The sequence below is a fragment of the Stigmatopora nigra genome, chromosome 2 (genome assembly GCF_051989575.1).
Source record: "Stigmatopora nigra isolate UIUO_SnigA chromosome 2, RoL_Snig_1.1, whole genome shotgun sequence".
NCBI classification, from domain to species: Eukaryota; Metazoa; Chordata; class Actinopteri; order Syngnathiformes; family Syngnathidae; genus Stigmatopora; species Stigmatopora nigra.
In genome coordinates this window covers 19,750,001-19,777,749 of record NC_135509.1, presented here as the reverse complement: position 1 = coordinate 19,777,749, position 27,749 = coordinate 19,750,001, and the positions used below count along the sequence as shown (strand labels likewise).

At 41.4% G+C, this 27,749-nt stretch overlaps 2 protein-coding genes across 4 annotated transcripts in view; both read right to left on the bottom strand.

Moving 5' to 3' along the window:
* Positions 1-16,918: 16,918 nt before the first annotated feature.
* Positions 16,919-21,382, bottom strand: gins3 (GINS complex subunit 3). Of its 2 annotated transcripts, XM_077709510.1 has the most exons (4): positions 21,262-21,331; positions 20,641-20,781; positions 19,164-19,397; positions 16,919-18,372 (listed from the first exon to the last, which is right to left on the bottom strand). In XM_077709510.1, exons 2-4 carry the CDS (start codon positions 20,767-20,769, stop codon positions 18,142-18,144), a joined length of 594 nt encoding a protein of 197 aa, XP_077565636.1. In that variant the 5' UTR covers positions 20,770-20,781; positions 21,262-21,331; the 3' UTR covers positions 16,919-18,141. The 2 variants fall into 2 exon arrangements, with proteins under 2 accessions (XP_077565636.1, XP_077565626.1); XM_077709500.1 differs by having other exon boundaries at positions 20,641-21,382.
* Positions 21,383-25,453: 4,071 nt separating this feature from the next.
* znrf1 (zinc and ring finger 1) overlaps positions 25,454-27,749 on the bottom strand; it is a 23,972-nt gene continuing 21,676 nt past the window's right edge. The window contains exons 4-5 of one of the 2 annotated variants that reach the window (XM_077736444.1): positions 27,463-27,553; positions 25,454-25,711 (exon numbers count right to left, since the gene is read on the bottom strand). In XM_077736444.1, coding sequence (XP_077592570.1) covers positions 27,496-27,553 — 58 coding nt within the window. In that variant the 3' untranslated portion in view covers positions 25,454-25,711; positions 27,463-27,495. The remainder of the gene's footprint in view (positions 25,712-27,462; positions 27,554-27,749) is intronic. The other variant, XM_077736453.1, reaches the window with a different exon arrangement.

Sequence of the window (27,749 nt, the reverse complement as noted above, 5' to 3'; positions counted from 1 at the left end):
CTGCTTGATGGCCTGTGGCCTCCTCGTGGCCTTCGGGTAAGGACTGTGCTTTACCATTCCTGCTTGTCCCAGCTGCTGTCGACTTGGACTTCATGCTAGGTGCAAAGTCTGTTGTCGGGTCCCTTGGGCAGTCTTATGGCTTATATGTAAACTGTGACGCTTGTCAGGTGTTTGGCCCAGGTGCACGCGGCGGACGCCTTAGTAACTCAAGTTTTTCAGCATTCTGGCTTATGGGTGGTGTTTCTGGCTTCTGCGATGCGGTTGCCTGTTTTTGCACTGGTGGTGATGGCACTCGGACGGGTGACTTCCTACTCCTCCATGTTGTTATGCTACACGGGAAGGAGTACTTCCCATGCCTGCAGGGCGAGTATAACATAATGCAGTCAGACTAATCTGCTGATATGCACCCTGTCTCCCACCAGTGAGGTTCAGTGGTAGCTCGGGTGTTGGTGATCCTTCTGGTGTGGGCGCCTCATCATCTCATCGGTCTGCTTGACAGTCTTGTGGCTGTCCTACCCCACAGTCGGTTCGGTTGGTGGAGGAGGGGCACCTCTACCCCAAAATATTGTTTACGATTCTATGATCCCCACGGGACGATTCATTTTGGATGTGTTCTGGGCTTGGCCTATGTACCTACTGTGCTGTTTTTCAGCCTGCATCTCAGCAACTCTCGGTGTCTCCTTGGCTATAGGCTCTGCCCCAGTGACTGTCCACCCACCCTGTAGTAGGTCTTACCATTGGTGTACTGGACCCCTTTGACTCCCCGGTTACTTAACTGGGTTTCCCGCTGGGCTGTGCTCCTGCTTGCCATAATCTGTTGTACATTTTGGGGGTGCTCTGGGAACTTTGGTGTAGATCAGTGACATAACGTCATCTTTGTGCGAATGGGTGTGAATGACTCCCTTATAGGTCGGCTTTTGCGACTTGCTTGGATTTCCTTCCTCCTGCTTAAGGGCAGTGTGAGTCCTCAGCTGTGGTGGCCGACACAGGCCTTCAAGTCATGATGACAACAGCTGGAGTTTTAAACCCCTCCTAAGAAAAGTTAAAAAATCATAACAAGAGTTTCTGCCTCTAACTCAGGAATTCGGCCCTCACTTGTTTTATAAGCGCTAAAGAAATGGCCATATTTTGAGAATTTGTGCCCATGTTTTTACCTCGAATGCAATTTTGATGTACTTGTTACAATGACAGATAAAGTTCATTGTTATTCTATTCCATTCCACCACTAATTTTCAAACAGAAAAAAAGCATCATTTGAAATTTACAGACACATTTCTTTCTCTGTAAAGGACTGAAACATAGTGGCTTGTATTTCATGTTCAACGCTGATTTCTCCCAGATATGGTGCAAGGTAAATTGAGAGAGATAAACCGCGAAAAAAAGAATTATGATACAAAAGATAAGATACAATATGATAAATATTTAGAAAGGTTTTAGTATCTCCCTTTCATTTTGGACTTGTAACTTCTCATATGTGAGAATTTAAAGTGAGTAAGAATGCCTATTAAACTAATCAAGATTTCACATATTTTCCTCTATTGAAACGTTGCAGCATTGTGCACTCTATTCCATCTGTGACTGGCATAGCATCTGGATATTTAGAATAATTGGTGTGATTATCTGTTCAATTCGGCATCCAGCATGGCTTTGCCTTTCGGTAAGATGGTGATACTACTAGAAAGAATTTTAAAAAAAAAGCACAATGTACAGTGTCTAGCACAAGGGTCCCCAAACCGATCCTCAAGGACGCCGTTGGGTGCAGGTTTTTGTTCCAACCGATTAAGCACAGACAGTTTCAACAATGAGGTTTCTGCAGGAACAAGAAGCACCTAGCTGCAATCCACTGATTGCACTTGTAGACACCAGAATGGTGAAAATGCGTCCTCTGGAAGGATTGGAACGAAAACGGCAGCCCTTTGTGGAAAAGTTTGCCCACCAGTGGTCTAGTATAATGATACTCATACATTGTAGTTATATGTTTCAAAGAATTATATATCTTTAATTTAACATAATATTTGTTAGTTCTATAATACAACTTCAGGAACAGGCACAGAAAGAGTGAGATCAATTTAAAGGAAATAGGTTTATTACCAGACTGCAAAGAGAGCAGTGGAGAACCGCTCAGCCTGATGTCCTTTGCAACTCTCTCCCCAATGAACAGTGGGTCAGTCTTTATATAGAAAAACGGGGTAATATTAGTATGACAGCGATGTAGGAGTTTATGCAAACAAAACTTTGGGTTGATATGGATAGACATTTGAAGGGCTAAGTTTGTGCAAATACAATATTTTTATAGCTCACACAAACTACCGCAACCTATCTTACATTGCGCAATGCGAACAAACAATTACAAAGCGAGTTGGTCACATTGCAAAATGCATACAAACAATTGCAAAGAGAGTTAGTCAGCCTTTTTTACATTCCGCGATGCGAACAAACAATTGCAAAGCCAGTTTGGCCACATGGCGCGACTTGACCAAACAATTATAGAGCAAGTTATCCAGCCTATATCACATTTTGCAAAGCGAGTTTGGCCACATGGTGTGATGTGAACAAGCAAATGTAAAGCCAGTTGGCCAGCCTATCCCACAATATTAATTAATCAATTCATCCATTTTCCATACCAAACATCCTCACAATGATCTCCTACAATCATACTGAGGAACAAATTAGAATGTTCAATTATCTTACTATGCATGTTTTTGGGATGTGAGAGGAAACTGGAGTACCCAAATAAAACCCATGGAGGCAGAGAGACCATGGAAACTCATAAAAAAGGGCAGAACCCCTGGGGATTGAACCGTGATCTCAGAACTGTGGGGCGAATGTGCTAAGCATTGTGGTGCCTACAGAATATGTGACATCACATTGCTTCTTCATGATATCTTGATTTAATAAATTTGCTCACAACAGGCCCCCTTGGAGCCAAATCACCACCAAGTGTGATGGTTTTGTACATGTGCAAACGCAACAATGCATTGTGAAAGAGATATTAAAAGAGAGGTGCAGAATGAAAACGAGGCCAAACACAACAGTCAGCCTTCGGCAGGAATGTTTTCGAAATCCATTACTATTGACTCTGCCTTAAAAGGGCAGTGTGTGCAATAATCCAACAGGAACTCACAGAGAGCCAGAAGACAAACAGAAAGACTGACCTCACAGCATTAACAGCTGCCGCTGTAATTAATATCATCACTATGTTACGCTATAAACTTGCTATGTGGTAGTATGCGAAAACTATAGTTCATTAGTGTAGATTGTAGGTAAAAAGTATTTAATTTCCCATTGGAGGTCGGAAAATAGCACATATGTGCTGATGTTCTGAAAAAAATATCAACTCTTGTTGATCATGTTTATTGAAAATAATGTATGGGATCACGACCATTCCAGATAAACTTTGTGTTTGAAAACCTAATACTTTGCAAAAATAATTCATGTCCTTGACTTGGGCAAAACAATGCTTCAAAGTTGTCATGATTCCGAGCATGTAATAAAATTAAAACTGACTAGAACACGGGTCGGCAACTTTCATGTCTGGAGCCACTTGCGGCTCTTTAGCGCTTCCCTAGTGGATCCCTGGAGCATTTTAAAATGTTGAAAAAGGTGGGAGAATTATGGTTTCTCTAGGAGGCTAACATGACATAAACTTTCCTAATGTTTTCCACTGCCGTAAGAACTTGTAGAATATACATTACATTCCAACATTTCTGTCCACAAAGATTTGCTTCATACCCTGTGACACACATTTCTATTAGCAGGGTGGGATGCTTTTCAGGTTGTTGTTGTATACAGACAGCTGTGTGATGGGCCATGGGAAAAGAGAAAAGTAACTGGGGAGAATATAGGATTCAGCGGTTCTTGGACCGAATAATTTGCTAAGTTGCCAATGCAGAAAGATTGAAGGATTGCATGATTGTTAGCTTTGAAGCGAGAAGTTGTCTAATAACAAAAAAAAAACGGAGCCACGTGGAAAGACATTTACAGATAATGCATGCTTCAGCCTCCATGCTGCATTTGAACTTGAGTGCCCAGTTGGGAAAGAGAGAAAACGTCCAATTGTATTACTTCTGGATTTAAGAAATGGATAGCATCTCCAAACTCCATTACTGCAGCGAGTTTTGTTGCAACCGGGCAAATAATAAAAGGTGGAAAACCATTCGCAGTTGAAGAAGGGAAACGTTATGCACATTCCATTTGGTTGTTGTCTTGATGAATCCTCAGAATAAAAATGACATAAAAATCAGTTATATCATTGCATTTTTAAATTTAACCAGAAAAAATTAACATTCATTCATATTCTAATCTGCTTATCCTCACAAGGGTCACGGGATGAGTGCTGGATCCTATCCCAACTGAATTTGGGCACGAGGCGGTTAGACACAACTATTCATGCTCACACTAATACCCTGTCCAACCAGCCTAGCATGCATAATTTTGTAATGTCAGAGGAAACCTGGATACCCAGAGGAAACCCATGCAGGCCCGGGAAGACCATGAAACTCCACGCAGGAGGACCAACTGGGATTTGAACCCAGGACCCCAGAACTATGTTTTTTATGTTGCACATGTTTCTAGTCAGTTGATGCAGGGTCATTAGCCAGGAACCACCATTCATTGATGTTTCGCTCCTTAAATCCTGGAACATCTCCTGGGAGCGAAGTAGTGACAGAATTATCTCCTCGTCACCCCCTGCAGCTGACAGCCGTTGCCCCCTGCAGCCGTTGTTGGGGTTAGGCTGTGTACTGAGTCCTCTTCTGTACTCCCTGTACACATACAACTGTACACCAACCCACCAGTCTAACACCATCATTAAATTTGCGGAGGAGGATGAGTCGGCCTACAGAAATGAGCTCAACAAAATGTCTTTGTAGTGCTCGGTGAACAATCTCACACTGATCACCACAAAAACTAAAGAAATAATCCTGGACTTTCGCAAACACAGCACAGATCTGGCCCTACTCCTCATAAATGGAGTATGTGTAGACAGGGTCCAGCCCATTAAATTCCTGGGGGTCCACGTCACGGATAAGCTGTCATGGTTTACAAACATCCCGGCAGTGGTGAAGAAGGCTCAGAAGCGACTCCATTTCCTGAGAGTACTCAGGAGGAACAACTTGGACACTTAGCTTCTGGTAACCTTCTACAGAGCCACTGTGGAGAGCATCCTGGCATACTGCATCATAGTGTGGTATCCTGGAAGCACGGCGGCAGACAAAAAGGCCATGCAGAAAGTGATAAACACTGCCCAGAGGATCGTCGGCTGCTCTCTGCCCTCACTGGAAGACATTGCCAGCCCTCGTTATCTCAGCAGAGCCAGGAACATCATAAGGGACCCATGCCACCCTGGTCACAATCTGTTCCAGCTGCTGCCCTATGGCAGACGCTATAGGTCCCACAAAGCACGGAAAATAGCCTTAAGGACAGTTTTTTCCCCACATCCATCAGAACTCCAAATTTGCGGTAACACAACATATTCCCTTCTGAGGTAATATGAATAGATGTTTGGGTGGTGATCTGCCTCCTACTGGCAGACTGAAGGTAAGTGAAAGACAGTGAGAGGTAAGTGAGCCACTCGAGGGGGGTGACGCGAAGTATCGAATGCCAAATTACGAGTCTGTAACTATCACTTATTTAGTTCTTTTGCCGAGTAAACGCACCTTATGGAGAAGCACTACCAATTCCGTCATGCGCAGTTTCCGCGTGTGGTGACAATTAGGCGTTTGTTGTTGATGATGACAACAGGCCCTATGTCCGATTAGGGTTATTATTACTATTATTATTATGAGTTCTTGTTTCCCCAGCTACGCTCCTTCCTCCTCAGCCAGAGCCAAAAGCTGTCTTTCTCTGCCTATTCTGCCAGCTTTTTTCTGGCCTTCATGAGATTGCCTCAAGTCACCCCCGCGTCCCTCCGGACAGTTGACAGTTCGACGTAGCCTCAGCTGCCAAATGATGAATATAGATGGTGAACTTCTAGCCAATTTCTTGGGATTCAGCTGCCAACTACAAGTATTTGGCCTTCTTGCGCTCAAAGGTGGCCTCAAATCAACCTCCTCTGGTGCTGTTAGTTCTATGAGGTGCACCGCTTTTGTCTTGTAGGACTATACCACAATGTCTGGGCGGAATAACGTAGTGATGGACTCCATGGGCAATCGAAACTTTCTCTTGAGGTCAACCCTCATGTTCCACTCCTGACCATGGAAAAAGGCCTATCTGCCCGGTGTATCTCTGGTCTCCAATGACCTACCCAGCACCTTTGATGAAGTGATAGACCTCAACGGCAGCATTAGCGGGACAAAGACCAGGAACCTTCCCGAGGTGCCCTGCGAAGGGCTTCCTTCATGGAGGAGCCCTACGAATCCTAATCAACACACCCAGACCCGCGCCGTGGGAGGCGCCCCTTTTTCCTGACCGGAGCTGCATCGCCCGTCCTGCATCTCCGGTCACTTCTTCTTAGGCCGGGCGACATCGAGAGCAACCTGGGACCCAAATGCCCCTGGTGCGCCACCACCATACGCTGCGACCACACTCCGATCACCTGTACCACTTGTCGACGGGGGTTCCACAGGAGCTGCTCCGGCCTGTCCCGATATTCAATGGACATAAAAGGCTTCGTCTGCAGAATCTGCTTGGGCTTCTCTCCGCCCACACGGGTGGCACGGGCTAGACGTAGCGTCCCCACTTCATCCATATCTACCACCCCGTCATCTCTTGCCCCCAACCCTACATCATCCATACCCCCCTCTAGTCCACCGGCGAGGAACAATTGTTTCATCTGCGAGCGTCTCATCAGGTCCAACAACGCTCCCCTCCCGTGTGTATCCTGCCCAAACTGGGCACATCGCTCCTGCACCCGTAGCAGCCGCTATGAGCCATCCCCCACCTGGACATGCACAAACTGCAATGCGTCCCAAATCATACCCCATGCCCAACCTCAGGCAACAACGACCCATGTGCCCCCCATAATTGCCTACCAGCCCCCGCCAAATAACCTCTGTACCATATGCACACGCCGACCACCCAGCCGGTGCGCCGTTTTCTGCAGCTCCTGTAAGAGAGGCTTCCACGTCACCTGCGCCCCTGAAACCAAAACCGCAGTTGACAGAATGAGGCGATCAAACTCCTGGCGGTGCTCAACCTGCACCCAACCACATATCACACACAGACAATATCGGTGATAACAGAAAGGTCCAACTCCCCCCCTGCTCTCAACCACACCTAACCATTGTGCAGTGGAACTGTGACTCACTTGCAGGAAAAATCACCGAACTAAGCGCCCTAGCAAGAAGACTGAAATGTGATGTCCTTCTGCTACAAGAAACAAAACTGGGCTTAGAGGATCCCACCCTGTTCATTCCGGGCTACGACGCCGTCCGACAGGATCGGGCCTTCAGTGGAACGAAAAACCGTCGTGGGGTGGTCTACTCACATTCGTCCGTCAAGGCATCCCGTATTCTCTGGCACCGCCAGTCAACTCGGGCCCGGCGGAAATACAACGCATCCTCATTCCCACTCCAAGAAGATCACAGCTCTCACTCACAAACTTTTATATCCCCCCAGTTACATCCTCTTATGCGGACCCGCCGAACAGCCATACAACATGGCTACCGTGTCTATCCACAAGTCGTGGACTTATCTGCGGAGACTTCAACGCCCACCACTCTGCCTGGGACGACTTAGTACAAACTGACCTCGGAAGAAGATCAAGGCAGAAATCTCCTAAATGACGGCACACCCACGCGAGTATCTCGACACCTGGATCAAAGCGACATGAGCACCCCAGACCTAACATTAGCAGACCCATGCACAGCGGAAGCCTGCGTCTGGACCCCCATCGTCGAACTCTCTTCAGACCATCTTCCAATTCTGGTCAAGTGGAAAGAGGAGGTCAAGACAGAGGCAGAAAGCGAAGAGTGGCTCCAAACTTCCAGAAAGGTGATTGGGGGAAATATGGGAAGGCTGTCATCCGAGTGATCCCTGGTGCTGAGCTGCGCACAGAACCGAAGATGCTTCTCCAGGCATTCGCCGATAACCTCCAAAGGGCGATGGCAGAAGCCGTCCCCAAAAAAGTTTTTCGTCCCAACAACATCCCATGGATGAATGACACACTAAAACAACTAATAAAGGAGAGGAATCGATTAAGACGAAACTTGAATGTGGCTACCTGATCCCAATACCTGCAACTGTGCAGAGAGGTAGCAGAGAAGACATCTGAGGCGAAGCGCGCGGCTTGGCATCTCCACCTCCAAAAAATCTCGGAAACCAGGGACTCCAAACAAGTATGGGCGGTGGTCAAATCTCTGACGAGACCACAACCAAGCAAAGGCAGCAAGACGCTCATCTGTAATGATCGTGAGTACGCCTCTGACAAGGCCAAGGCAACGGCTTTCGTCAATGAATACGCAAAGCTGAGTGGGCGCAAGGGTGATAAGGCGAGTAGGAGGACTGTACGAGAGCTTCGAAGAGATGCTCGTAGACTACAGGGTTTCCCTCGGAAATTACCCGAGTGTCCATTTTCCGAAGATGAACTCCACCGAGCCCTCAACCAACTGAAACCAGGCAAAGCTGCTGGCCCAGATGGAATCGCTCCAGAGATGTTGAAGTACCTCGCCCCTGAAGCACACCCTATCCTGCTCCAGATCCTGAACATCAGCTGGACCACCCAATGGTGCCCCCAATCCTGGCGCTCGGCGGAGATCATCCCGTTCCATAAAAAAGGCAAGGACCCTCAATTAGTCGGAAGTTACCGCCCAATCGCCCTTACTTTCACCATTAGCAAGACCCTGGAAAGACTCATAGTAAACCGCCTGTCCAACAGGCTGGAGGAGAAGGGCATTCTTAGTCCGTGGCAGGCGGGTTTCAGTAAGGGCCGCTCCACCACCAACCAATGCCTACGGCTGTCCCAATTCGTCATGGATGGGTTGCAGTCTAAGCAGCGTCATCGCTCTATTGCTGCTTTCTTCGACTTCAGCAAAGCGTACGACAAGGTGTGGCGTGCCAACCTACTCCAGAAGATGCTGGCGATCGGTGTTCCTCTCCGGTATGTTGAGTGGATCAAAACCTGGTTCACCAACCGAACGTTCAAGGAAGGCCTTCCCCTAGGATCGGTGTTGTCACCGCTTCTCTTTACCATCTACATCAACGACCTGCTTAACTCCTTTGAGTCTGCCACCCTCGTTTCCGGCTACGCGGATGACTTGGCGCTGGTCTGTAGCGGCCAAGGTTTCATTCCAACCAACTACTAACACGACACTTTATTACCAATCTGTTATTTTTACACCTGTAATGCAGTTAATTGCTATCAGGTGTTGCTTGTTTAAGCAGAAAACTTAATGGTTAGATTCTCTGTGCTGGGTTGTTTGGAACAAAAACCAGGACACACAGCAGTCCCTGAGGATCCGTTTGAAGAACAATCTGGATAAGAATTGTTTGTGAACCTCTGCAGGTCTTGGTTTGGCCAATTTAAGGATCTTGTGGTCTTGTTCATGAGTCAGCAAAGAATTTAGCTGGAGATCCACAGGCAGATTGAAATACAACTTTAGGAGCAGGTTCAGAAAGAGTGAGATCAATTTAATAGGAAAAAGGTTTATTACCAAACTGCAAAGTGGAGGCGTTGTTCTGTCTGCAGTGATGCGGATCGTATATTGTTGAGGTATTCCAACCATTACCCACTGGGGGAACTAGAAAAATTTGACATGAAGACAAAGTCTACGCTTCTCTGTTGAGGCTGTAAGATAAGACAAAGTCTCTTTGCAATTGCTTGTTCATATTGTATCAGTTTTTGTAAGTATAACAGCATCATAGTCATCCTTATGGCTGACATGTCAGCATAAACACCCAACTGTCTGACTGAATAATCAATCTTAGTCTTGTGATTGGATTGACATATCAGCACAAATACTCAACTGTCCGACACTGATGAATTACTTTTTGCCCTGCAAATGACTGAAATGTATCTGTCCAAAGTCCTAGTGACAACTGTTTGCCTGTATTTAAGACACTGGTGATTCGACTAGAGTTGCAAGAACATCGCGCTGAACAGGACTCCACTGTTAGAGCTCTCACCCTCCACTTTGCAGTTTGGTAATAAACCTTTTTCCTATTAAATTGATCTCACTCTTTCTGAACCTGCTCCTAAAGTTGTATTTCAGATCTATCAGAGGCTACCTACCCTGGAACTCAACCTTGGAGAAAGCAGAAAAAGCGGGTTGTATGAGAAATAAATATGATGGGGCAGCATATCTCTCGGCATATCTTTTACCACTCTAATGATTTTGGGGGGTCAGTCTCAGGCACACAAAAAGGGCAGAGGAAGGGCAGGAATCTAATCTGTCCGATCTAAATGATGCCCCCATCCCGTTTCTAATTTAAGGACGTCTGCCATTTTGTATTGTTTGTGAAACATCTTGTCAATAACAATAAAAGGTTGTTGGTGTGGGTTGATCTGTGGGCTGTCTGCAGTGATCTGGACCGTATATATTGGTGGGGCACTTTCTATTGGGGCAGCTGGAAAATTTTGACGTGAAGAGAAAGTCTGGGCTTCCCTGTTAAGGCTAAATATCCTGCAGCCCAACTTTGGATAAACCAGAAAAAGTTGGGTGGATGTGAAACAAATATTATGGTGCAGCACATCTGTGGGTATATCTATTACCACTCTAATGCTTTTGTCGGTCAGTCTCAGGTAAGGCTCCTACAGGACACAAAGGGGCAGGCTAAGAGCTGGAATCCAATCTGTGAGACATAAACAATGCTCCGTATCCAGTTTGTACCCTAGTGAAGATAAAGCGGTCCAGAAAATGAGATGAGACATTTTGTCAAGCATTAAAAGGTTGAGGGTGTCCATCTCCAGACGACTCGAGCAACAACAGGCGTGACTCACGGCCATCACTGACCTACTTAAACCACCCAGAACTTGACCATGTGCCTGCATCCTCTTAATCACTTCACTGTTAGTACCTTCTCGTGTTTCTTCATGTTCATGTTGTCTGATCTCCGAATTTTTGCACCAAGATCACCTTCCTCACCTCACGAATCTTGTATCTTTGCCATGGATTTTCCCACTGACTTCACAGCTCTCGACCACAATGCCACATTCACTGACATACCAACGCTGCTGCCATTGTGGCTTCGGTATGTCAGGGTACATTACAATAAAGAGAAATCGCCAGGAGCAGAGCTGTCTAAATGACTATCACTGCATGATGATATTGTTCTTTTCATATTTGTACATTCCAATTTAGGCATGTGAATTTATTTTTCTGTTTGTTTATTTTTAAACAAACATTTGTAAATGAATTTAATTATTCATTTAAATCTTTAAAAATGGCACTTATCACTAGTCCATCAAACACAAGAGTCATAAACCATTGCTTCCACATATAATGAACACTTGTCGAGGCGTCATTGTGCTGTAAAAGCCAGCTCTGTCATGCCTAGGTTGTGGCCTCATTGAAACTGACATCATTCCCACTAGGCATTAGGACCATCCTTGCTCTTGTCAACCTTTTGCAATTTAATGTTTAATCTTTTTTATCCATATTCTGTAGCCATACTTATTCTCAATATTTTATAATAAAATTAAAAAGTAAATAAAAAATATTTACTTGGGGGTAAACTAAAGTTTGTAGTTTTTATTTTTGTCTTTCCTGCTGTATGTTTCCCTTTATGATCTTTGTATCAATATTCTATTGAACTACAATTGTTAACACGGTTTTCAAAGCAAGACTCCCGCCACTATTGTCCTGAGTTTTAACCCCAGAAGAGGCTGGGCAAGAAATTGATTTAGAGTCTAAACATGTCCAGAATAAAGATGATACCAGAGAAAGGAAGACGACCAGGGTTAGAGCCAAGCAGGTATAACATCTTACTGATGAGGTGTGAGGTCTAGCTGTAGCTGAAATAACCTTGTTGAGCTCTTCATGTGTGTGTTAATAAAGGCAGCTAATGTGCCATGCTACCAGGTCTATGAGTAGTATGAGTCAAACACACATTTTGCCTCACTTTATTATCTGTAGCAGTTAGCATACAGTTCTAAAGACAAAATATGCTTTTTGGTAGCTAGTGAAATATGTCTGACAATCTAATACTGAGTAAAGTATACCCTACACCTTGCCTTGAAGTGATGACTCCTTGTGGAATAATTACTGAAAGATTCAGATATATGATGTTGTGGTTGCGGTAGTGTTGGAGGAAACAATGGATTGTGACGCTGTGTTTGATGGGAGATTGCTTAATTTCTTTACAAAGGCTCTGCATTTGTTTATTAAAGCCAGGAGCATCTGAAGTTGTGGTTGTGTTTTTTGGTTTCCCAGAAATTAATTTCTTTGGGTCCATGAACATTTTTCAAGCAGCATGAAATACACCCAGGGCATGGGGTTAATGGTTCTGCCAACTAGATCGGCTGTAGAATGAATCAACTTGATGAGAAGAACTGATGATTAAAAGTGAGTTAACTGTTCCAGTATGGTCTATTTCCTTTATCGTGAACACTATAATTTGACTGTATCAGTGTATCTTTGAATGTTCAGTGGGAATTGCCTGAACGTAGGAAAAATTAGATAACAAGCTATCTTTCTATTTGGTGTCATTTACATGTTTATTGAAGGAAGACCTTCAATTTTTGGGGGGCTTACATCAATTTTTATCCAGATAGCTCCCGTTCCATATAAACAGGAAGTTGACTATGCAGCAAAGAGATTTGACCAGTTGTGTTCATCTGATTAATATAATATATAGGTTAATATGGGCATTAAGGGTCATGAACTACAATAAAATGAATAGATACGAAAAGGTATGTGACTTTCAACTTGTAGTTCTTTAGAAATGTAGCAAATTGGGATTTAAAGAAGCACTAGTGTTTTTTTTCTAATATTATTTTGTATTAAGAAAGTTTGCACAAGAATTTATGTTGAAATTAACCTAAAAGTCATTTTTCAAGCAGTTTTACCAAATGTTCTCGCATATACACTGTTTTTGTTGCAAGAAAATGATGAGTGAAGCGAAGGTCGGCTTATACGCGCACAAATGAGACTTGACATGCACGAAACTGCAAGGTGACAAGGACGGAATGTCATAACGCAAGACAATGCGAGAAAAACCCATCAAATCTTGCATAAAACATGAAAAAAACTCATTTATTAGTGCCTGCCATCACTCGCTCAGGCCGCCACCTTTTTCCCTAGGGAGGACAAACTAGACCGCAACGGACACCATCCCTGGTTGTACTGCTCACTTGACTTCCTTTTACATAAGATTTTACCCTCAAAGTAACAAATTTGAACTCCCTATTGAAACCTTTGAAAATTTGGAGGTGAAGATTGTGAATTAGAGGGTGAAATTGTAAAATTCAATGATTTTAAGGCAATTTTAAGGCTATGGCTTATATGTGGAGACGGCTGTTATGTGAGAAAATATTGTAATTGCTCTTTTTCTTTCATTTCTATAAAGTCGGCAGTCTCATTATGTAGTTGACAGAATTCAATTTAAATATTTATTAATTTAATTAATTTATTTATTTGAACTCTTTTCTTTTAATTGCTATCAGTGAAGTGGGTGTGTCAGCGGTAAGCCCAGAGGCATGTGCTAACCTAAATTGATGCAGACAATCATTCTCCAATTACACTATGCTTCGTTAGTTCGCTATTTATTTCATTCATCTTCCGTACCGCGAATTGTTGTTAGGGTTGCGGGGCTTGCCTAAGTCTATCCCAGCTGATTTCGGGCAAAAGGCAGACTACACCCTAGACTGGTCACCAGTCAGCAGTAAAGGCACTCAGGGAGACAAATGACCATTCACCCACAATCATATCGCCAATAGCTAAAATTGAACCAACAGGTTAGTATTGGTCCCTGACAATGTTCCTGGCTCTGCTGAGGTAGTCAGGGCTGGCACTGTCATCCAGCAAGGACAGAGAGCAGCCGATGATCTTCTGGGCAGTGTTGATCAATCTCTGCATGGCCTTTTTGTTTACTGCCGTGCTTTCAGCGTACCACACTGGAATGCAGTATGCCAGGATGTTCTCCATAGTGGCTCTATAGAAGGTTACCAGAAGCTTAGTGTCCAAGCTGTTCCTCCTGAGTACCCTCAGTAAATGGAGTCACTTCTGGGCCTTCTTCGCCACTGCCGTGGCATTGGTAGACCAGGAGAGCTTGTCCGTGACGTGGACCCCCAAAAATCTGAAGGACTGGACCCTGTCTACGCATACTCCATCTATGAGGAGTGGGGCTGGATCTGTGCTGCGTTCACGGAAGTTTAGGATTATTTCTTGAGTTTTCGTGGTGTTTAGTGCGAGATTGTTCACTAAACACCAAGAAGACAGTTTGTTGACATCATCTACGTAGGCCCACACATCCCCTCCTGAGTCCCACCAAAGTGGTGCAAATTTAATGATGGAGTTAGACTGGTGGGTCGGTGTACAGACGTATGTGTACAGGGAGTACAGAAGAGGACTCAGTACACAGCCTTGAGGGGAGTCAGTGCTCAGTGTAATGGAGGACGTAACTCCTGTCAAAAGAAACGGGACTATGTGCTTTGGTTTCACTTTTTTTTTTTACCAGTATCTGTTTTAGAGTGGAGATACAATTGGCGGTTCGGAATTTCTGTGCGGCGGCTGGCCTCTCTCGATGAGGTTGACCCTCATCGAGGAATGGCAATCCGACTTATGGGTTGGTTTGCCAAATTGCAGCGGGAGTCTATTTTTCTTTGGGTTACGCCAAATAAAAATATGAACAGGGTGAATACCATCCATTACAATGTCAAAGAAAAGAAATTGGATTCACAATGAAGGAACACCTGGCAGCCACCAGTCTCATGGGCCGCAAAACGGCTGGTATGCTTCTGACGGTTCATATGCTCTTGATGGAGCAGGCAATGTTTGAAAATATTGCACACAACAACATGTCCCCCAATGGGTCCCTCACCTGAGCCATTGAAGGCCTGACCCTGAACCCAACCAACCGGAAACTGAGTGGAACTGTCCACCTTGTGGCAGACTGATGGGATAAGGCCTTCGGCAAATGTAAAACAATTGGCTTTCACCGAGGTGATATCAATAGCTGTTTTGGCTAATACTTTGACAATGTGTGGGTGTTCTTATCCCCTGCTTACGCTTTCTGCTAGACCGATTTAGAGTTGATACAGTAGCTCTAACAAATTCCGAATTACAAGGATTGTATCTGCTTATTAGACAGCCTACTGGTGATAACATTGATTTCCAGGCTTGTGCAAACTATGAGTTGAACGAGAATGATTTTGTTCTTCCTTGTTCAGGCCAGATATGCAGGTAAGGTGAATTCTGCTAAAGACAAGACAACGGACTTCCTCCCAAGTATATTTGTATTTGTCATAAATAAAAAATGATTATGAGATTGCGTACAAATATATAATAACTGGGGGGAATGTTAGGTTTATCATTATTATAAATTTGCTTGAAATATAATCATTTTACATATATATATATATATATATATATATATATATATATATATATATATATATATATATATATATATATATATATATATATATATATATATATATATATATATATATATATATATATATATATATATATATATATATATATATATATATATATATATATATATATATATATATATATATATATATATATATATATATATATATATATATATATATATATATATATATATATATATATATATATATATATATATATATATATATATGCTTGCAATGAAGAACGCTTTGCTTGTTTTGGATATTAAACATTACGTATATGAACGCTTTGCTTAATAGGTTCATCATTATTATAAATGTGACATTAATACAAGGCATTTTAATACATCTCTTGCAAAAGAAGTGCTCGCTCCAATGTTAACCAAAACACCTTTGGGGGTCACTTCTCTTTCACACCTGGACTTCTCGAGACTATGGTTCACAGCAAGAGAACGGTAAATTGTTTTGAGAAGCATCAAACTCTGAAGACGGTTAACAACAAGCTCTCGGGAACTGAGGATTTTATTTGGGAAACGTGGCTTCTCAAGATGGTCCGCATCAATTTTCTCTCAGGAAGATTCGACAGACCTACAATAGTTTTGAGAACTGAGACAAATTGTTATGAGACTGTGAATAATGTTTAGACTTCTGTTATGCATGTTGTTTAAATCTTATGAATATATTATCAAAAGGGACACCGGGGTCTTCAGAATCATCTCACCGGAGGCGCGTGTGGATGGAGTCTCTTCTTGCAAGAATAAAAGGATATGATCTCAGATGCCTCCATTATTGAAAGTTGAACTTGGGAGTATTTATTGGTAAATCTATCAGCAGTGTTATGGCATTTGATGACTTCCTGTATCTCACTGGTCATCCAAGGTTTTTGGTTAGGAATCCGAATCCGTTTATTAACAGTGACCTCCTTGCAGTTTTTGATGTAGGAAAGTGCAGTGTCCGTGTAGTCCTGGAGGTTGTGGTATTCAAAAAGTTCCCAAATGGTGGGGAAAAAGGCATCCTCTGGCCATTTTTTAAATATCTTTATTTGTGGCCTTGTTAGCCTCTGGAGTGGGGTGTATGCCGGGGTGAGGGACAAGCAGAGATGGTCTGATCCAGCTAGGTGAGGGAGGGTTGTGGCTTTATAAGCATTTTTGATATTAGAATAAACATGGTCTCGAGTTTTATCTCCTCTGGTATGACACTTCACGTGCTGGATAAACTTAGGCAGAACAGTCTTCAAACATGCCTTGTTAATTTATTTGTTTTTAGTTCATTTCAATGGGAAACGTTCGTTGGAGTTACGAGAAGATCGACATTCGAGCTGTCCCGGAACGAATTAAGCTCGTATGTAGCAGGTACCACTGTAGTCACTTGACAGCAACACACACACACACACCCACCCCCCCCCCCCACACACACACACACACCCACACACACACACACACCTGTTGCAATAAGGATGTGAGTCAAAAATCAATGAATCACTGAACTTTATTTTTACAGCACTTTTCAAATTTTCACAAGGGAACCCAAAGCGCTGCACATAAAACAGAAAAATTAAAAGGGAACACAACACAAAAATAAGTACAAAAACCAGGAATTAAATTAAACACGGTAATGGAAAAAACAAGTTGACTGAAAACCAGCCGAAGAGCTACTGCTTTCAAGCAAGTTGACCTCTGATGATGAAGAAAACCTCTTTAGGATTTGTCTTTGGGGGGGACGTTGAAGCTAGGTTACAACGAATAGGACCCAATCACGGGGAAGCAAGGGAGGACGAAGGAAATAGTGCTCATACCAAAACTCTAATAGCAGACTCTAAGACAGGATTTTAGAAAATTAAAGACTTGGAAATCAAATCACAAAACCAAACCGGACTAGGGAAAACACGGAGAATCGAGGTAACGCTGATACATGGCGAGGGATAAAAGGCAGACGTTCTGACAAATAAGATAATCATCAGAGGGGTTTAAATAGACACAACATGATCTAATTTTGAATGACACTTAGCCAGAGGCAGGGGACACCCTGAATCGATGGCCAGCGGATCACAGAGCAAAGGGAGACGGACAACCATGCACTCACGCCAATACCGAGGGGCAATTTAATGTGTCCAATCAGCCTACCATGCATGTTTTTGGAATGTGGGAGGAGACCGGAGTGCCCGGAGGGAAACCATGCAGGCCCGGGAAGAACATGCAAATTCCACACAAGTGGACCGACCTGGATTTGAATCAAGAACCCCAGAGCTGTGAAGCCGATGCACTAACCACTCATCCGCCGGGCCACCCTTATCATCTAATGAAAAGCAAAAAATATTTTCAGATGGCCTAAGTTATTATTATTATTATTTTTTTTGTAAGCAAAAATGATTTTCCAAAAAAAAAAGATTCAACTACAAACTCACAAACAACATGATTTTGTGCTAAAAACAATTCCAAACAATTGCAGTTATTGTCATTATCAAATGGCTGAAAATAACCGGATGATGAGAATTTCTTCAGGCGTCACATCAAATGCTATACAGAAAGGAGATGAGTGTCGTGCAGTAGTTCATAAGTATAGGTCGAAGGTTTAAAAAATAAATGTAATATTGAACATTTTATTTTGAGAATATCACAAAAGTACAATACATCTGTTGTCAACATTCACACCAGTGGTCGTCAAGGTCATGATTGCAGGTCTGTTATCTTCCTCTTGCGGTAGTTGAGCACCAAACTTGACGCAGATAGCTGGGAGGCCCGTCCTTTCTCCCAGCCCTGAAAGCTATTGAGGCCAAACTGTCCTGATACGAACAGTGCTTTCTCCAGACAGTCCAGACGTTCCACTAGCGCTGAAGTATCCTTGTTATAAGCATTTTGGGAGGAATCCATGGTCCGTCGGAAACGACCGATAAATGTCTAAATACAAAAGTACAAAAATTACTATCACGATCTATTTACACGACCAAAACACAAATGTCCTTGCATTTTTAATTTACCAATTCCCATTGTAATAATTGTAATTAGTGTCCTTGTTTCATAAGATACAACCATACCTTGAGATACGAGCTTAATGCATTCCGGGACCTAGCTCGTATGTCGATTTACTCTTATCTAAAATCAACATTTCCATTAGAAATTAACTAAATACAAATTAATTGGTTCCCACCATCTTAAAAACAAAAAAACAGGATACTTTAATAAACACATCATCATTGTAATATATGGATACAATAGCGGTGGGCGTAACCATCGCCACCTGATGGGCATTACGTATTACCGAATGACCCGGATGTTGATGGTTTAAAAGCCTGTCTGTGAGTATCAATCAACTGGCCTCCGCCACGCATGCAAGTTGGCTCCGTCGTCCATAATTTGACAACTCTTGCTAATGCTAAATTGCAAAGTCTGTTACCTTCGTGTAACTGGGAATCCCTACTCGCTTGAAAGGGATCCCATCCTCATCCCCACTGTAATAACTTTGCAGTATGGACGACGGAGCCAACTTGCATGCGTGCCGGAGGCTAGTTTATTGATACTCACTGACAGACTTTTAATCCATCAACATCCGGGTCACGCGGTAAAACGTAATGCCCATCAGGTGGCGATGGTTACGCCCACTGTTATTGTATCCATATATTACAATCATGACAACAGAAAAAAGTAAGAAAAAGAGTAAAAAGAGATGGAGAATGCTATAACAACCTTACCTGCAGTAACGTCTGTGCTATCTCTGGGTTTTCTGGATTGTCAAAGCGCAGCATCTGTGATCCTAGGCCATAATAGTAGGGCCCTAGTTTATGTAAATCCATTACATTGGGGTCTGCATTAAACACAGTCCTCCATCCTTCTCGATAAACCTTAGGGAGCTCAACTGACAGCAATCGTTTGTTCTGCTCATATAAACCTTTGGACAGCCACAAAGGAAACTCCATTTTGGTACCCTATCAAGAAGAAATGTACAGGTTTATAAATGTCAGAGCCCGAATTCAATGTTTATCCATATACAGTGGTCGTTTAGATTGCATCACATCTTCTGAATGTTATTATCAATATCATCAAGTAAAATGTTAAATTAACTAATTGCCTGCCGTTACTAAGGATAGACGTGCAGCTCGGTGAATGTTTGTCTTTTGGCAGTGGCTTCGTAGCCGGTAACCGGTAAAATTGTCCAATATTGCCAAATTTCAATTCTCATAATGGATTGACTTTGCCTATAGTCTACATTAAAGTAGTATCCCCGTGTTTTGATGACTCAAAGACAAATCATAGCAATATTAATATAATTCTGAGATAGTGTACTGTTATTTGATAAAAGTTGTGAAAATAAGAAAGGAGGGCAAGAGTTTACAATATAAATAAATAAGAATACTGTCACACCGGCTAAATAGCCATAAGATGCCATATAGGCTATTTGGCCGGTTACCGGCTAAATAACCCCTTGGGACTATCTGACCGGTTGTCTTTTATCTCATCTTGGGTTGGACATCTAGCGCCTTCAAAATTGTTAGCAGGGACATTTTTAAAGTTCTGCTATTTCCCCACCCTTCAAAATAATTCTAAGTAGAGCTGGGCGATAAACAATAACGACAATGATAATGAATACATTTTTGTCGACGATAATATGAAAAAATTCGATTTAAAATTTGATCATTTTAAACTACAATTACACCACCGACCACCACAGACAGCGGGTGCCCCAGACCAAGTTGATTATTTTATTTATTTATTTCAAATTGCACGACAACTTTTGGTTTGAAAGTAAAGGGATAGAAATAAAGATGCATGTCAAAATTTCTGCAGGTTTTATTCGTAACTTTTCATAGTGTAAGGAGTTAGTTGTTGTAGAACAACAAAAATACATTTTAAAACCATCTCATTCTTCAACCAATCTCTTTTCTTATAAAGGCAACACATTTACCTTCATAATTGAATAAGGTGGAAAGTAGTGTATTTAATTATTCACAGACGTTTAGAGTTTCAAATTTGAAAAAAAAGATGTGATAGTTATTGTGATAATTATCGATATCGACTGATATTTTTTTATCGTGATAACAATTTTGTCCATATCGCCCAGCTCTAATTGTAAGGTAACGTTATATTTCATTAGTTGTATAATTTCACACCATTTCAGTATTCAGTTGATTTCAAGGGAGTTTTATAAATCGCCACCACATGGTTGCCTACCATAGAAATGTCCGGTGAGTCACCCGATTTCTCAAGAAAACCAAGCCGAGGAAAGGTAACTTCTGTGCGTATGGGAATTCGCTCTTGTGAAAGCAAAATATCGTCCAAGGAAAAGAAGTTCTCGTCCATGCACACGCCGGGCTGAATGGGAAGATACGACTGGGACTCCATTATTAAACAAAGTCAGCCGAAATTTAAATAGATATCCAAAAGACACGCACAAATGTAAAAACAATCCGCATGAGATGGATTTAAATCCGAAACGCTTCCGAGTCTTTTGGCGCCCAGTTTGTCAACATTGACTAGATAAAAAAAACTACAGTGCATCCGTCATATTGAGTGTGTCACATATGTTTTACGTAATGAGAGAAATAAATATCTAGGAAATTAAAATGACTCAAAGTAGTAAATGTGTGGAAATTACAATAAGTACTTTTCCCCCGTACATTGCATTTGCTATTGTGTACATTCGGTAAATAATGACACTGTACTGTAACCGTAATCAGTAAAAGTTATACTACAATTGAAATTACACTTTAAAAAACACCCTGATATTAATAACATAAATCAGATTTTAGTGCAAATCAGTCGCTAAATTGCCAAACATCAACGATCAAGGACCTTGATAGCGACACTTTACCACATCCAAAATGGCAAAAGAACCAGCAAATAAGTTTGACCGGAATACGGCGTTTGTTTTTATCACATGTCTATGAGGACCGTGAAGACGTTTACTTCTTCTTCTTCTGTTCTCAATGGTTGGCACACAATATAGTCAAGTGGATTGCTGCCCCCTTCATATGGGATGTGGAATAAAAATCAGCTTCGTATAACCCAGTGGTTTTCAAAGTGGGCGGTACCGCCCCTCGGGGGGTGGTGTGAACTTTCAGGGGGGCGCTGACGAATAAACAGGCGAATGGGGGACGTTGAAATAGTGAAGGGGGCGATGGAGCAATTACAGTAAAATGTGACGTTGGTGTTTGTAGAAAGACCGGAAAAATTGATTGTCTGTAATAAAAAGTCGACAAAAAACAAGCTTTATTGAAACAAGAAACGTTGTCTGCTCGAGCGCTCACGAGCAGCGCGCATATACCGTATATCACTAATTGTCGCGAGTTTATCGTCGATGCAGGCGACTGGGGAAACCACCACCATCCAGTCAGCCGCAGAGGAGCACACAATAGCGCGCCGGCAACGCTTAACCACAGACGTATGCGCACAGCGACCGGCTTAATGCATCAGCTATCAATTTTTATGATTCGAGGTGAACTGCGCATTGGTCTATTAAAAGAAACGAAATTAGCGAATAATATCTGAGGCGCCTGTCTTCTATTTATTTAAGCTTCTCTCCACATGCAAGTCAGTTTTTATAGCTGCCAGAAAGCAACTATACGTGCGCGATTTTCTCATCATCACGACAGAAATCATTTTAGACCAATTCTTGTGACATTTAGCAATATAGTCGTTCTAGCGTTCGTTGGAAAGGGGTAAAGAGGGGGGCGTTGGCATTTTGGCCCGGCGGTGAAGGGGGCGGTGGCCAAAAAAGTTTGAAAATCACTGGTATAACCGAAACTGTATATGTTATGATGAATATTTTTGAAGAAACACAGTTTTTTTGCGATCACTGGTCTATTCTACAAAGAAATTAACTATGGGTTGTGGTACATTGAAATCCAAAGGATGACATTCAGTAAAGTACCCCAAACCTTCCCACACCATAGATAGATGTGTTTTACCCTTTCATTCATCACATTTTAAAATAAAAAGGAATGTATTATGAAATATTAAAATGTAATTTAAAAAAAGATAGAGGGGCTGTAAAACACGAAAAACAAATAAGAGTGGACAGAGCTACTGCCACTGGCTTCCGCGTAACGGCGCCATCTTGGGGGGGAAAAAAGAAAAAAAGAAAAAGATGAGATGAGACAATGCTAATGATTGACGGAGGTTCTCAGTTAAAAATGGTTGCTAAGACAACTAAGATTGGTGCTAAGATTGATCAACTTCCTTTTTAGGAGCAGTTTGTGAAAGGTCAATTGCTCATCCGATGCTTCATTTTGTTACAGTATGCGTGGAGAGTATTCCAATCATTAGCTACCCGCCAATTCAGGTTGTCCCCTGCATGTTGCCCGTACCTAAATAGGCTCTGGCACCCCCCATCTCTTGTGAGGATAAGTGGTACGGATAAGGATTAATGAATCCCTATTATATTCAAATGTTGTCAGAATCAAATCAGATGATTCCATGGCACCAGGATCTATTTTCCCCATTTACCAAAGGGATAATAATCCTTCTCAATGTAAAATTTTGATTTTGAATGACAATTTATCATTAAAAAGAAAATCCTCATCTCATTTTCTGTAATTTAACCAAATGAATAATTTTCTAGATTGTCACTGAACTAAAACAACAATACAGTTTATCTTAGTTGGATTGCTTGACACAACGGTCACCAAACTTTTTCCTCACCGCGGACCGGTAAAACTCTCTATTTTCTCACGGACTGGGTTATGGGGAGGGCAACAACTTAAGAGTAAATTGTGTGGAGGGTAAAGTGCACGAACAAAAAACAAGTCCCAAGTTTTTTTTCATGTAATATGCAAGAAACCTTTTTTCTTCTTCTTGAATTTCATTTATAGATGTCAAAAGAAGTTTTGTTTATCATTTTATGTTCATCTTTTCTCTATTTTTAAATAGATGATCATACCGGGCACATTTGCTTGCATTATGACGCCACGGCTCTATTGCGTCTTCGGGGCACAGCGTCGTCAACTTGCAGTTTGGTGCATGGCGTGTTTTAATGCACATATAAGCCGTACCCTCGATTTAGTCATCATATTTGGTCAGACAAAAACGCCTTATATACGAGTAAATACGGTAATTGAAATATTGTGTTTTTGTAAACTATTGAAAGAGTACAGCATAATGAACATAAGTTTATCTTTGTGTTTGGCTCATTCTATGTGCGTTTTACAGTCAGTAATTCCAACATGTGTCACGCTGAAGTCGCACTTGCATGTTGTGCAATGTGCAAATGTTGGTTCTTTTGGAGACGGATTCAACTTGGGATATTTTCTCAAATATGAACCAATAAACTTCTGCGAGTGTCTGGGTTTCTTATTAGATGTTTCATCCAAATTGCCATCCATTTTGGACTCAACCTTAGCAGGCAAATTGATAAGACTTACAAGTGCTTTGCAGTACTCCTACTTCGTTTAAAACAACCCCACTGAAAGGATTTATTTCAAAACTAAAGACTGGTGGTTTAGCTTTAATAGTACTTACTTCCCTTATGAACAAAAACTAAAACGCAAACGTTAAAACGATAGAGGCTACCTATGCAATTGATTCTGAATTGATTGCCATGCTGAAATCGCACAAAATGAAACATTCATCAGAACTTGTAACTCACAAAGCACTCATGTTACCGAATTCTTCCGGTTTACAGTGCCGTTGAACCAAGATGGCGGAAACCGTAGCAATGGTGTGATTTTTGAGGCATTTAAATTGGAAATTTGGTACTTTTAAAAAAATGGTTGCTTAATTTTTTTTTTGAGAAAATCTTTTTGGATTTCCAGAGTTTAGGTAGATTGTCCAAAATCTCAGAGTTTGTGTTGAATTTCTGGTAAAACCCCTGAAATTCCGGAGTAGTTTGCAGCCCTGCAAACACATGTAAAGTATTACATAAAAAAACTCAGTACGTATGAATGAAATATCATCTAGCACAATTTATTCCACCATTTGTTTACAGTAGCCTTGTTCAAGCATTTTTTCTTTGTAGTCATCTTTGTAAATCAAATATTGGCATTGTGAAACGTGAGTAACCTCTCACAGAATTTTAATATTAAACAAATATTGTTAAATATGAGCAAATAAGCAATTGAGCCCCTTTTAAGTAGAACTACAGTGGGACCACAGTCTATTTTTGGATACTAGGGGCTCACATTTCCAGGTCGGCCTCAAACACAGTCAGACCTACGCTAGCGGGAACAGTAGCATAGATCAAAAAGCATCTTTTGAATCATACGCACAGAGAGTGGCACACATTTAGAGTAGTCATACTCTTCACGCTTTCAAAAGAAAAGAACCATATGAAAAACAGGCTAGTCTAAAAAAAAGTAAGAGAAACCAAAAGAGGTACATGAGTAAAGTGTACATTATGCCACATTGCTTCTTAGTAGCTGTAAACATCAGCAAAGTAAAGGGAGGACTGCCAGTCACACAGATGGAACATCTAGGCTGTAAACATTCCAATACACAGATCAACACACAGGCACATAGAGCACTCTCCCAGTCAGCTTCTAACCTTTCACTCATATATCATTGCACAAAAGCCTGATATTACATCGTCTCAATGTTACAAAATCAGTGAGGTGTACTACATTGCTGGCCATTTTTGTTCTCTATTAAACGCAAACAGCAAGCTCAGAATTTTTCTAATCCGACCTCCATTTTTTCCAATACCATTGACATTTCTCCAAATCAGACCTATGAAGCTCAGAATTTAAGGAGTATTTCAATTATCGTTTGGCATAGATACAGGGAACGGTACAAGTCGTGGAAAAAATATGTTTTCACATTGGGGCAAAGGATGGTAAAATGTCAACAGATTGATCAATTAAATATTGTCACGTTACGGTGGTCATGTTCTTTGCATTTTTTCTTTCTTCTGCTTTTCCCTCTTTCCTACTTAGTTGCCCTTTTGGTCAACCTGCTTCTGTTTACAAGTTAAGGCCATGGAAAGGACTAGAAAAAAAAATGGCAGACCTCAAGCCTGACAAGAAGGAAGACCTTAACCATGAAGGAGACAAATTGAGGGAGGAAGATGAGGCAGCTGAATCCCTTTAAAGGACTGTTCAGGTTGTCTTTAGTCTTTATAGCAGATGCAAGGTCTCTGGGAAAAAGGCCAGTCTCATAGTTAGCCACTTTTAAGTGGCTAATATTTGGGGCACTTCATTTTGGATAGTTATCATTTTAGGGTAATATATTCGAATATACACATTTCTTTGATTGTTTCCTCGGATTTGTTTCCACCTGTGTCCAGATGTTCCTGGCCTAACCATGAGTCATCCTAGGGAAAAAGAGAGAAAAATGTCCATAAGTTGCTAGGTAAAAACTTATACACAAGCAGGCTCATGATTTCATAAAGCCGGCTGAACATAGCAAAGAAAATTAAAGAAAATAATTCTAATACTGCATCTAAGTGGCGTTCTGTACAACTTAAAACGTTTATTTTACGGTGGCTGTGAAGTATCAGGCGAACAGCAGTACAGATGCTTTGCAATAAACAAACAAACCAATTTAACAATTGCCACAAGAACGCCAATTCAAAATGCTTTGCACAAATGCAAATAGCCAAAATATGAATATAAAAATAGTCACGGCAAGAGTGCAAACAGGCACAACACTAACCAGTTGAGTGTACGGAAATTGGCAAGCAAGAAGCACTGTGCCCATATTTCTTTTTAAATAAAATAATGTATATCGTAAATGTAATGACTTTTTGCAACTTGGATCTTTTTCTGTATCTTGAGGCACTTGTTTGCATCTCAAAGGTTTTGTAACCTGAACATTTTGTACCTAGATGAATTTGTAACTATAGGTATGACTGTAATTTCAGGGAAACAACGTATGGAATGCACATCTTACATTTCTGAGGTGCAAAGTTGCTTTATATGTTTTTTTTACGGGTTACACCAGTTCTATCCTACTTATGACAACATGGGATGTTTTGTTTATGGGAGAAAATGTGTCTATAACAGGCAAGGACACATAGTAGTGCGGTCAGTTTTACATACAATTCACCCAAGGCACTAGGGTTGCTGTTCTGAACAGGTGTTTTGTGGAGGTAATTCCATTTTCCTTTTTTTTCTTTTTGATTTTCCGTTTGTCTTGTGTCCTCTTTGTTTTCTTTATTTGAATTCAATTAATCAGAGTCTGAAGTCTGGAGAAAGATTTATACGGTGACAGCGGGCCTGAGGCTGATTATGAAAAAGAAAGGCAGCAAACAAAAATTGGTTCCTTCTTTGCCAAAATATGGAAGTACAACTAATTAAACGATAGGTTGATACAAATAATACATACCTAGTACATCACCACACTTGCCGTGATATATAGTAGGTGTACGCCATAAACATGTAAATATTAGTAAAAAAATTATAAAACCGGGAATATATTAAAACATTTTAAAAATAATTAAAATATTCCAAAATTCAATTTAAAAAAACTGAAAGAGGGGAAACACATTTTTTTTTCATTTTCATGAAACTAATAACTTTAAGTTCACATTTGAACTGCATTGTCATACTTTCAACAGCATTTTAGAATAAATGTTCTTTCTTCAAAATCGAAGTTTATCCTGGATGCCATTTATGTATGATCAGATGCTGAAGGGAATTTTGGGGATACCGTGTATACACAGAATCATTACAGTTCAAGCAAGTTGAAGTTTACATACACAGTGAAAAACCACACATTTACCTTTTTTTAAACTGTCTGAAGCTGAATCCAACTAAACCCCTTATGTTTCAGATCAGTAACATTTGCCCATGGGATTACTGTGGTAGGTCTTGTCAAAAACTAAGATAAAACACGCGACAGAATAGAGCCCACCTAGCAGTCCTTGCTAATTATTAAAGGTGATGTAATAGAGTGGGTGAGCAGCGCCAAATCCCTGGGTGTGCACATATCCGAAACCTGTCGTGGTTACAACAGGGTGTTAATAGCAAAAGACTTGGATGTGAACAATAACGCTAAAGGCTGTGTAGCAGTAATACTCTCATTCTCACCTTTGTAGTCATAGTATTTAAGTGGATGCCTCACCTTGAACAGCATTGAATGAGGGGCTGTGGTCACTCAGTCAGAGGGGTGTTCTGGGCAGGACCGATTGATCTCGAACCATGAGTCTATACAGCTGTAAACATGCAAACGCAACCACACACAAAAACACTCACTATTGTGAATGATATTTCTAAAGGAGCTCATAAAATGGATACATTTGGAAGTAACTATATTTTTGGATACACTTGGAAGATCCACAAAACTAAGGATTGGTGTAATGCGTTTCCCATGTGTGCATTAATGTGCCAGGTTTATCTGTTTGGTTTTAA

Bases quoted from the DNA above. Each gene is read 5' to 3' on its own strand.
- gins3 (XM_077709500.1), bottom strand. From the start codon at position 20,811: ATGGAGTCCCAGTCGTATCTTCCCATTCAGCCCGGCGTGTGCATGGAC. The intron at 19,398-20,640 runs GTAGGCAACCAT...TCTTCTTGATAG, and splicing joins ACTCACCGGACATTTCTATG to GGTACCAAAATGGAGTTTCC. The intron at 18,373-19,163 runs GTAAGGTTGTTA...TTTTGTATTTAG, and splicing joins TAGCACAGACGTTACTGCAG to ACATTTATCGGTCGTTTCCG.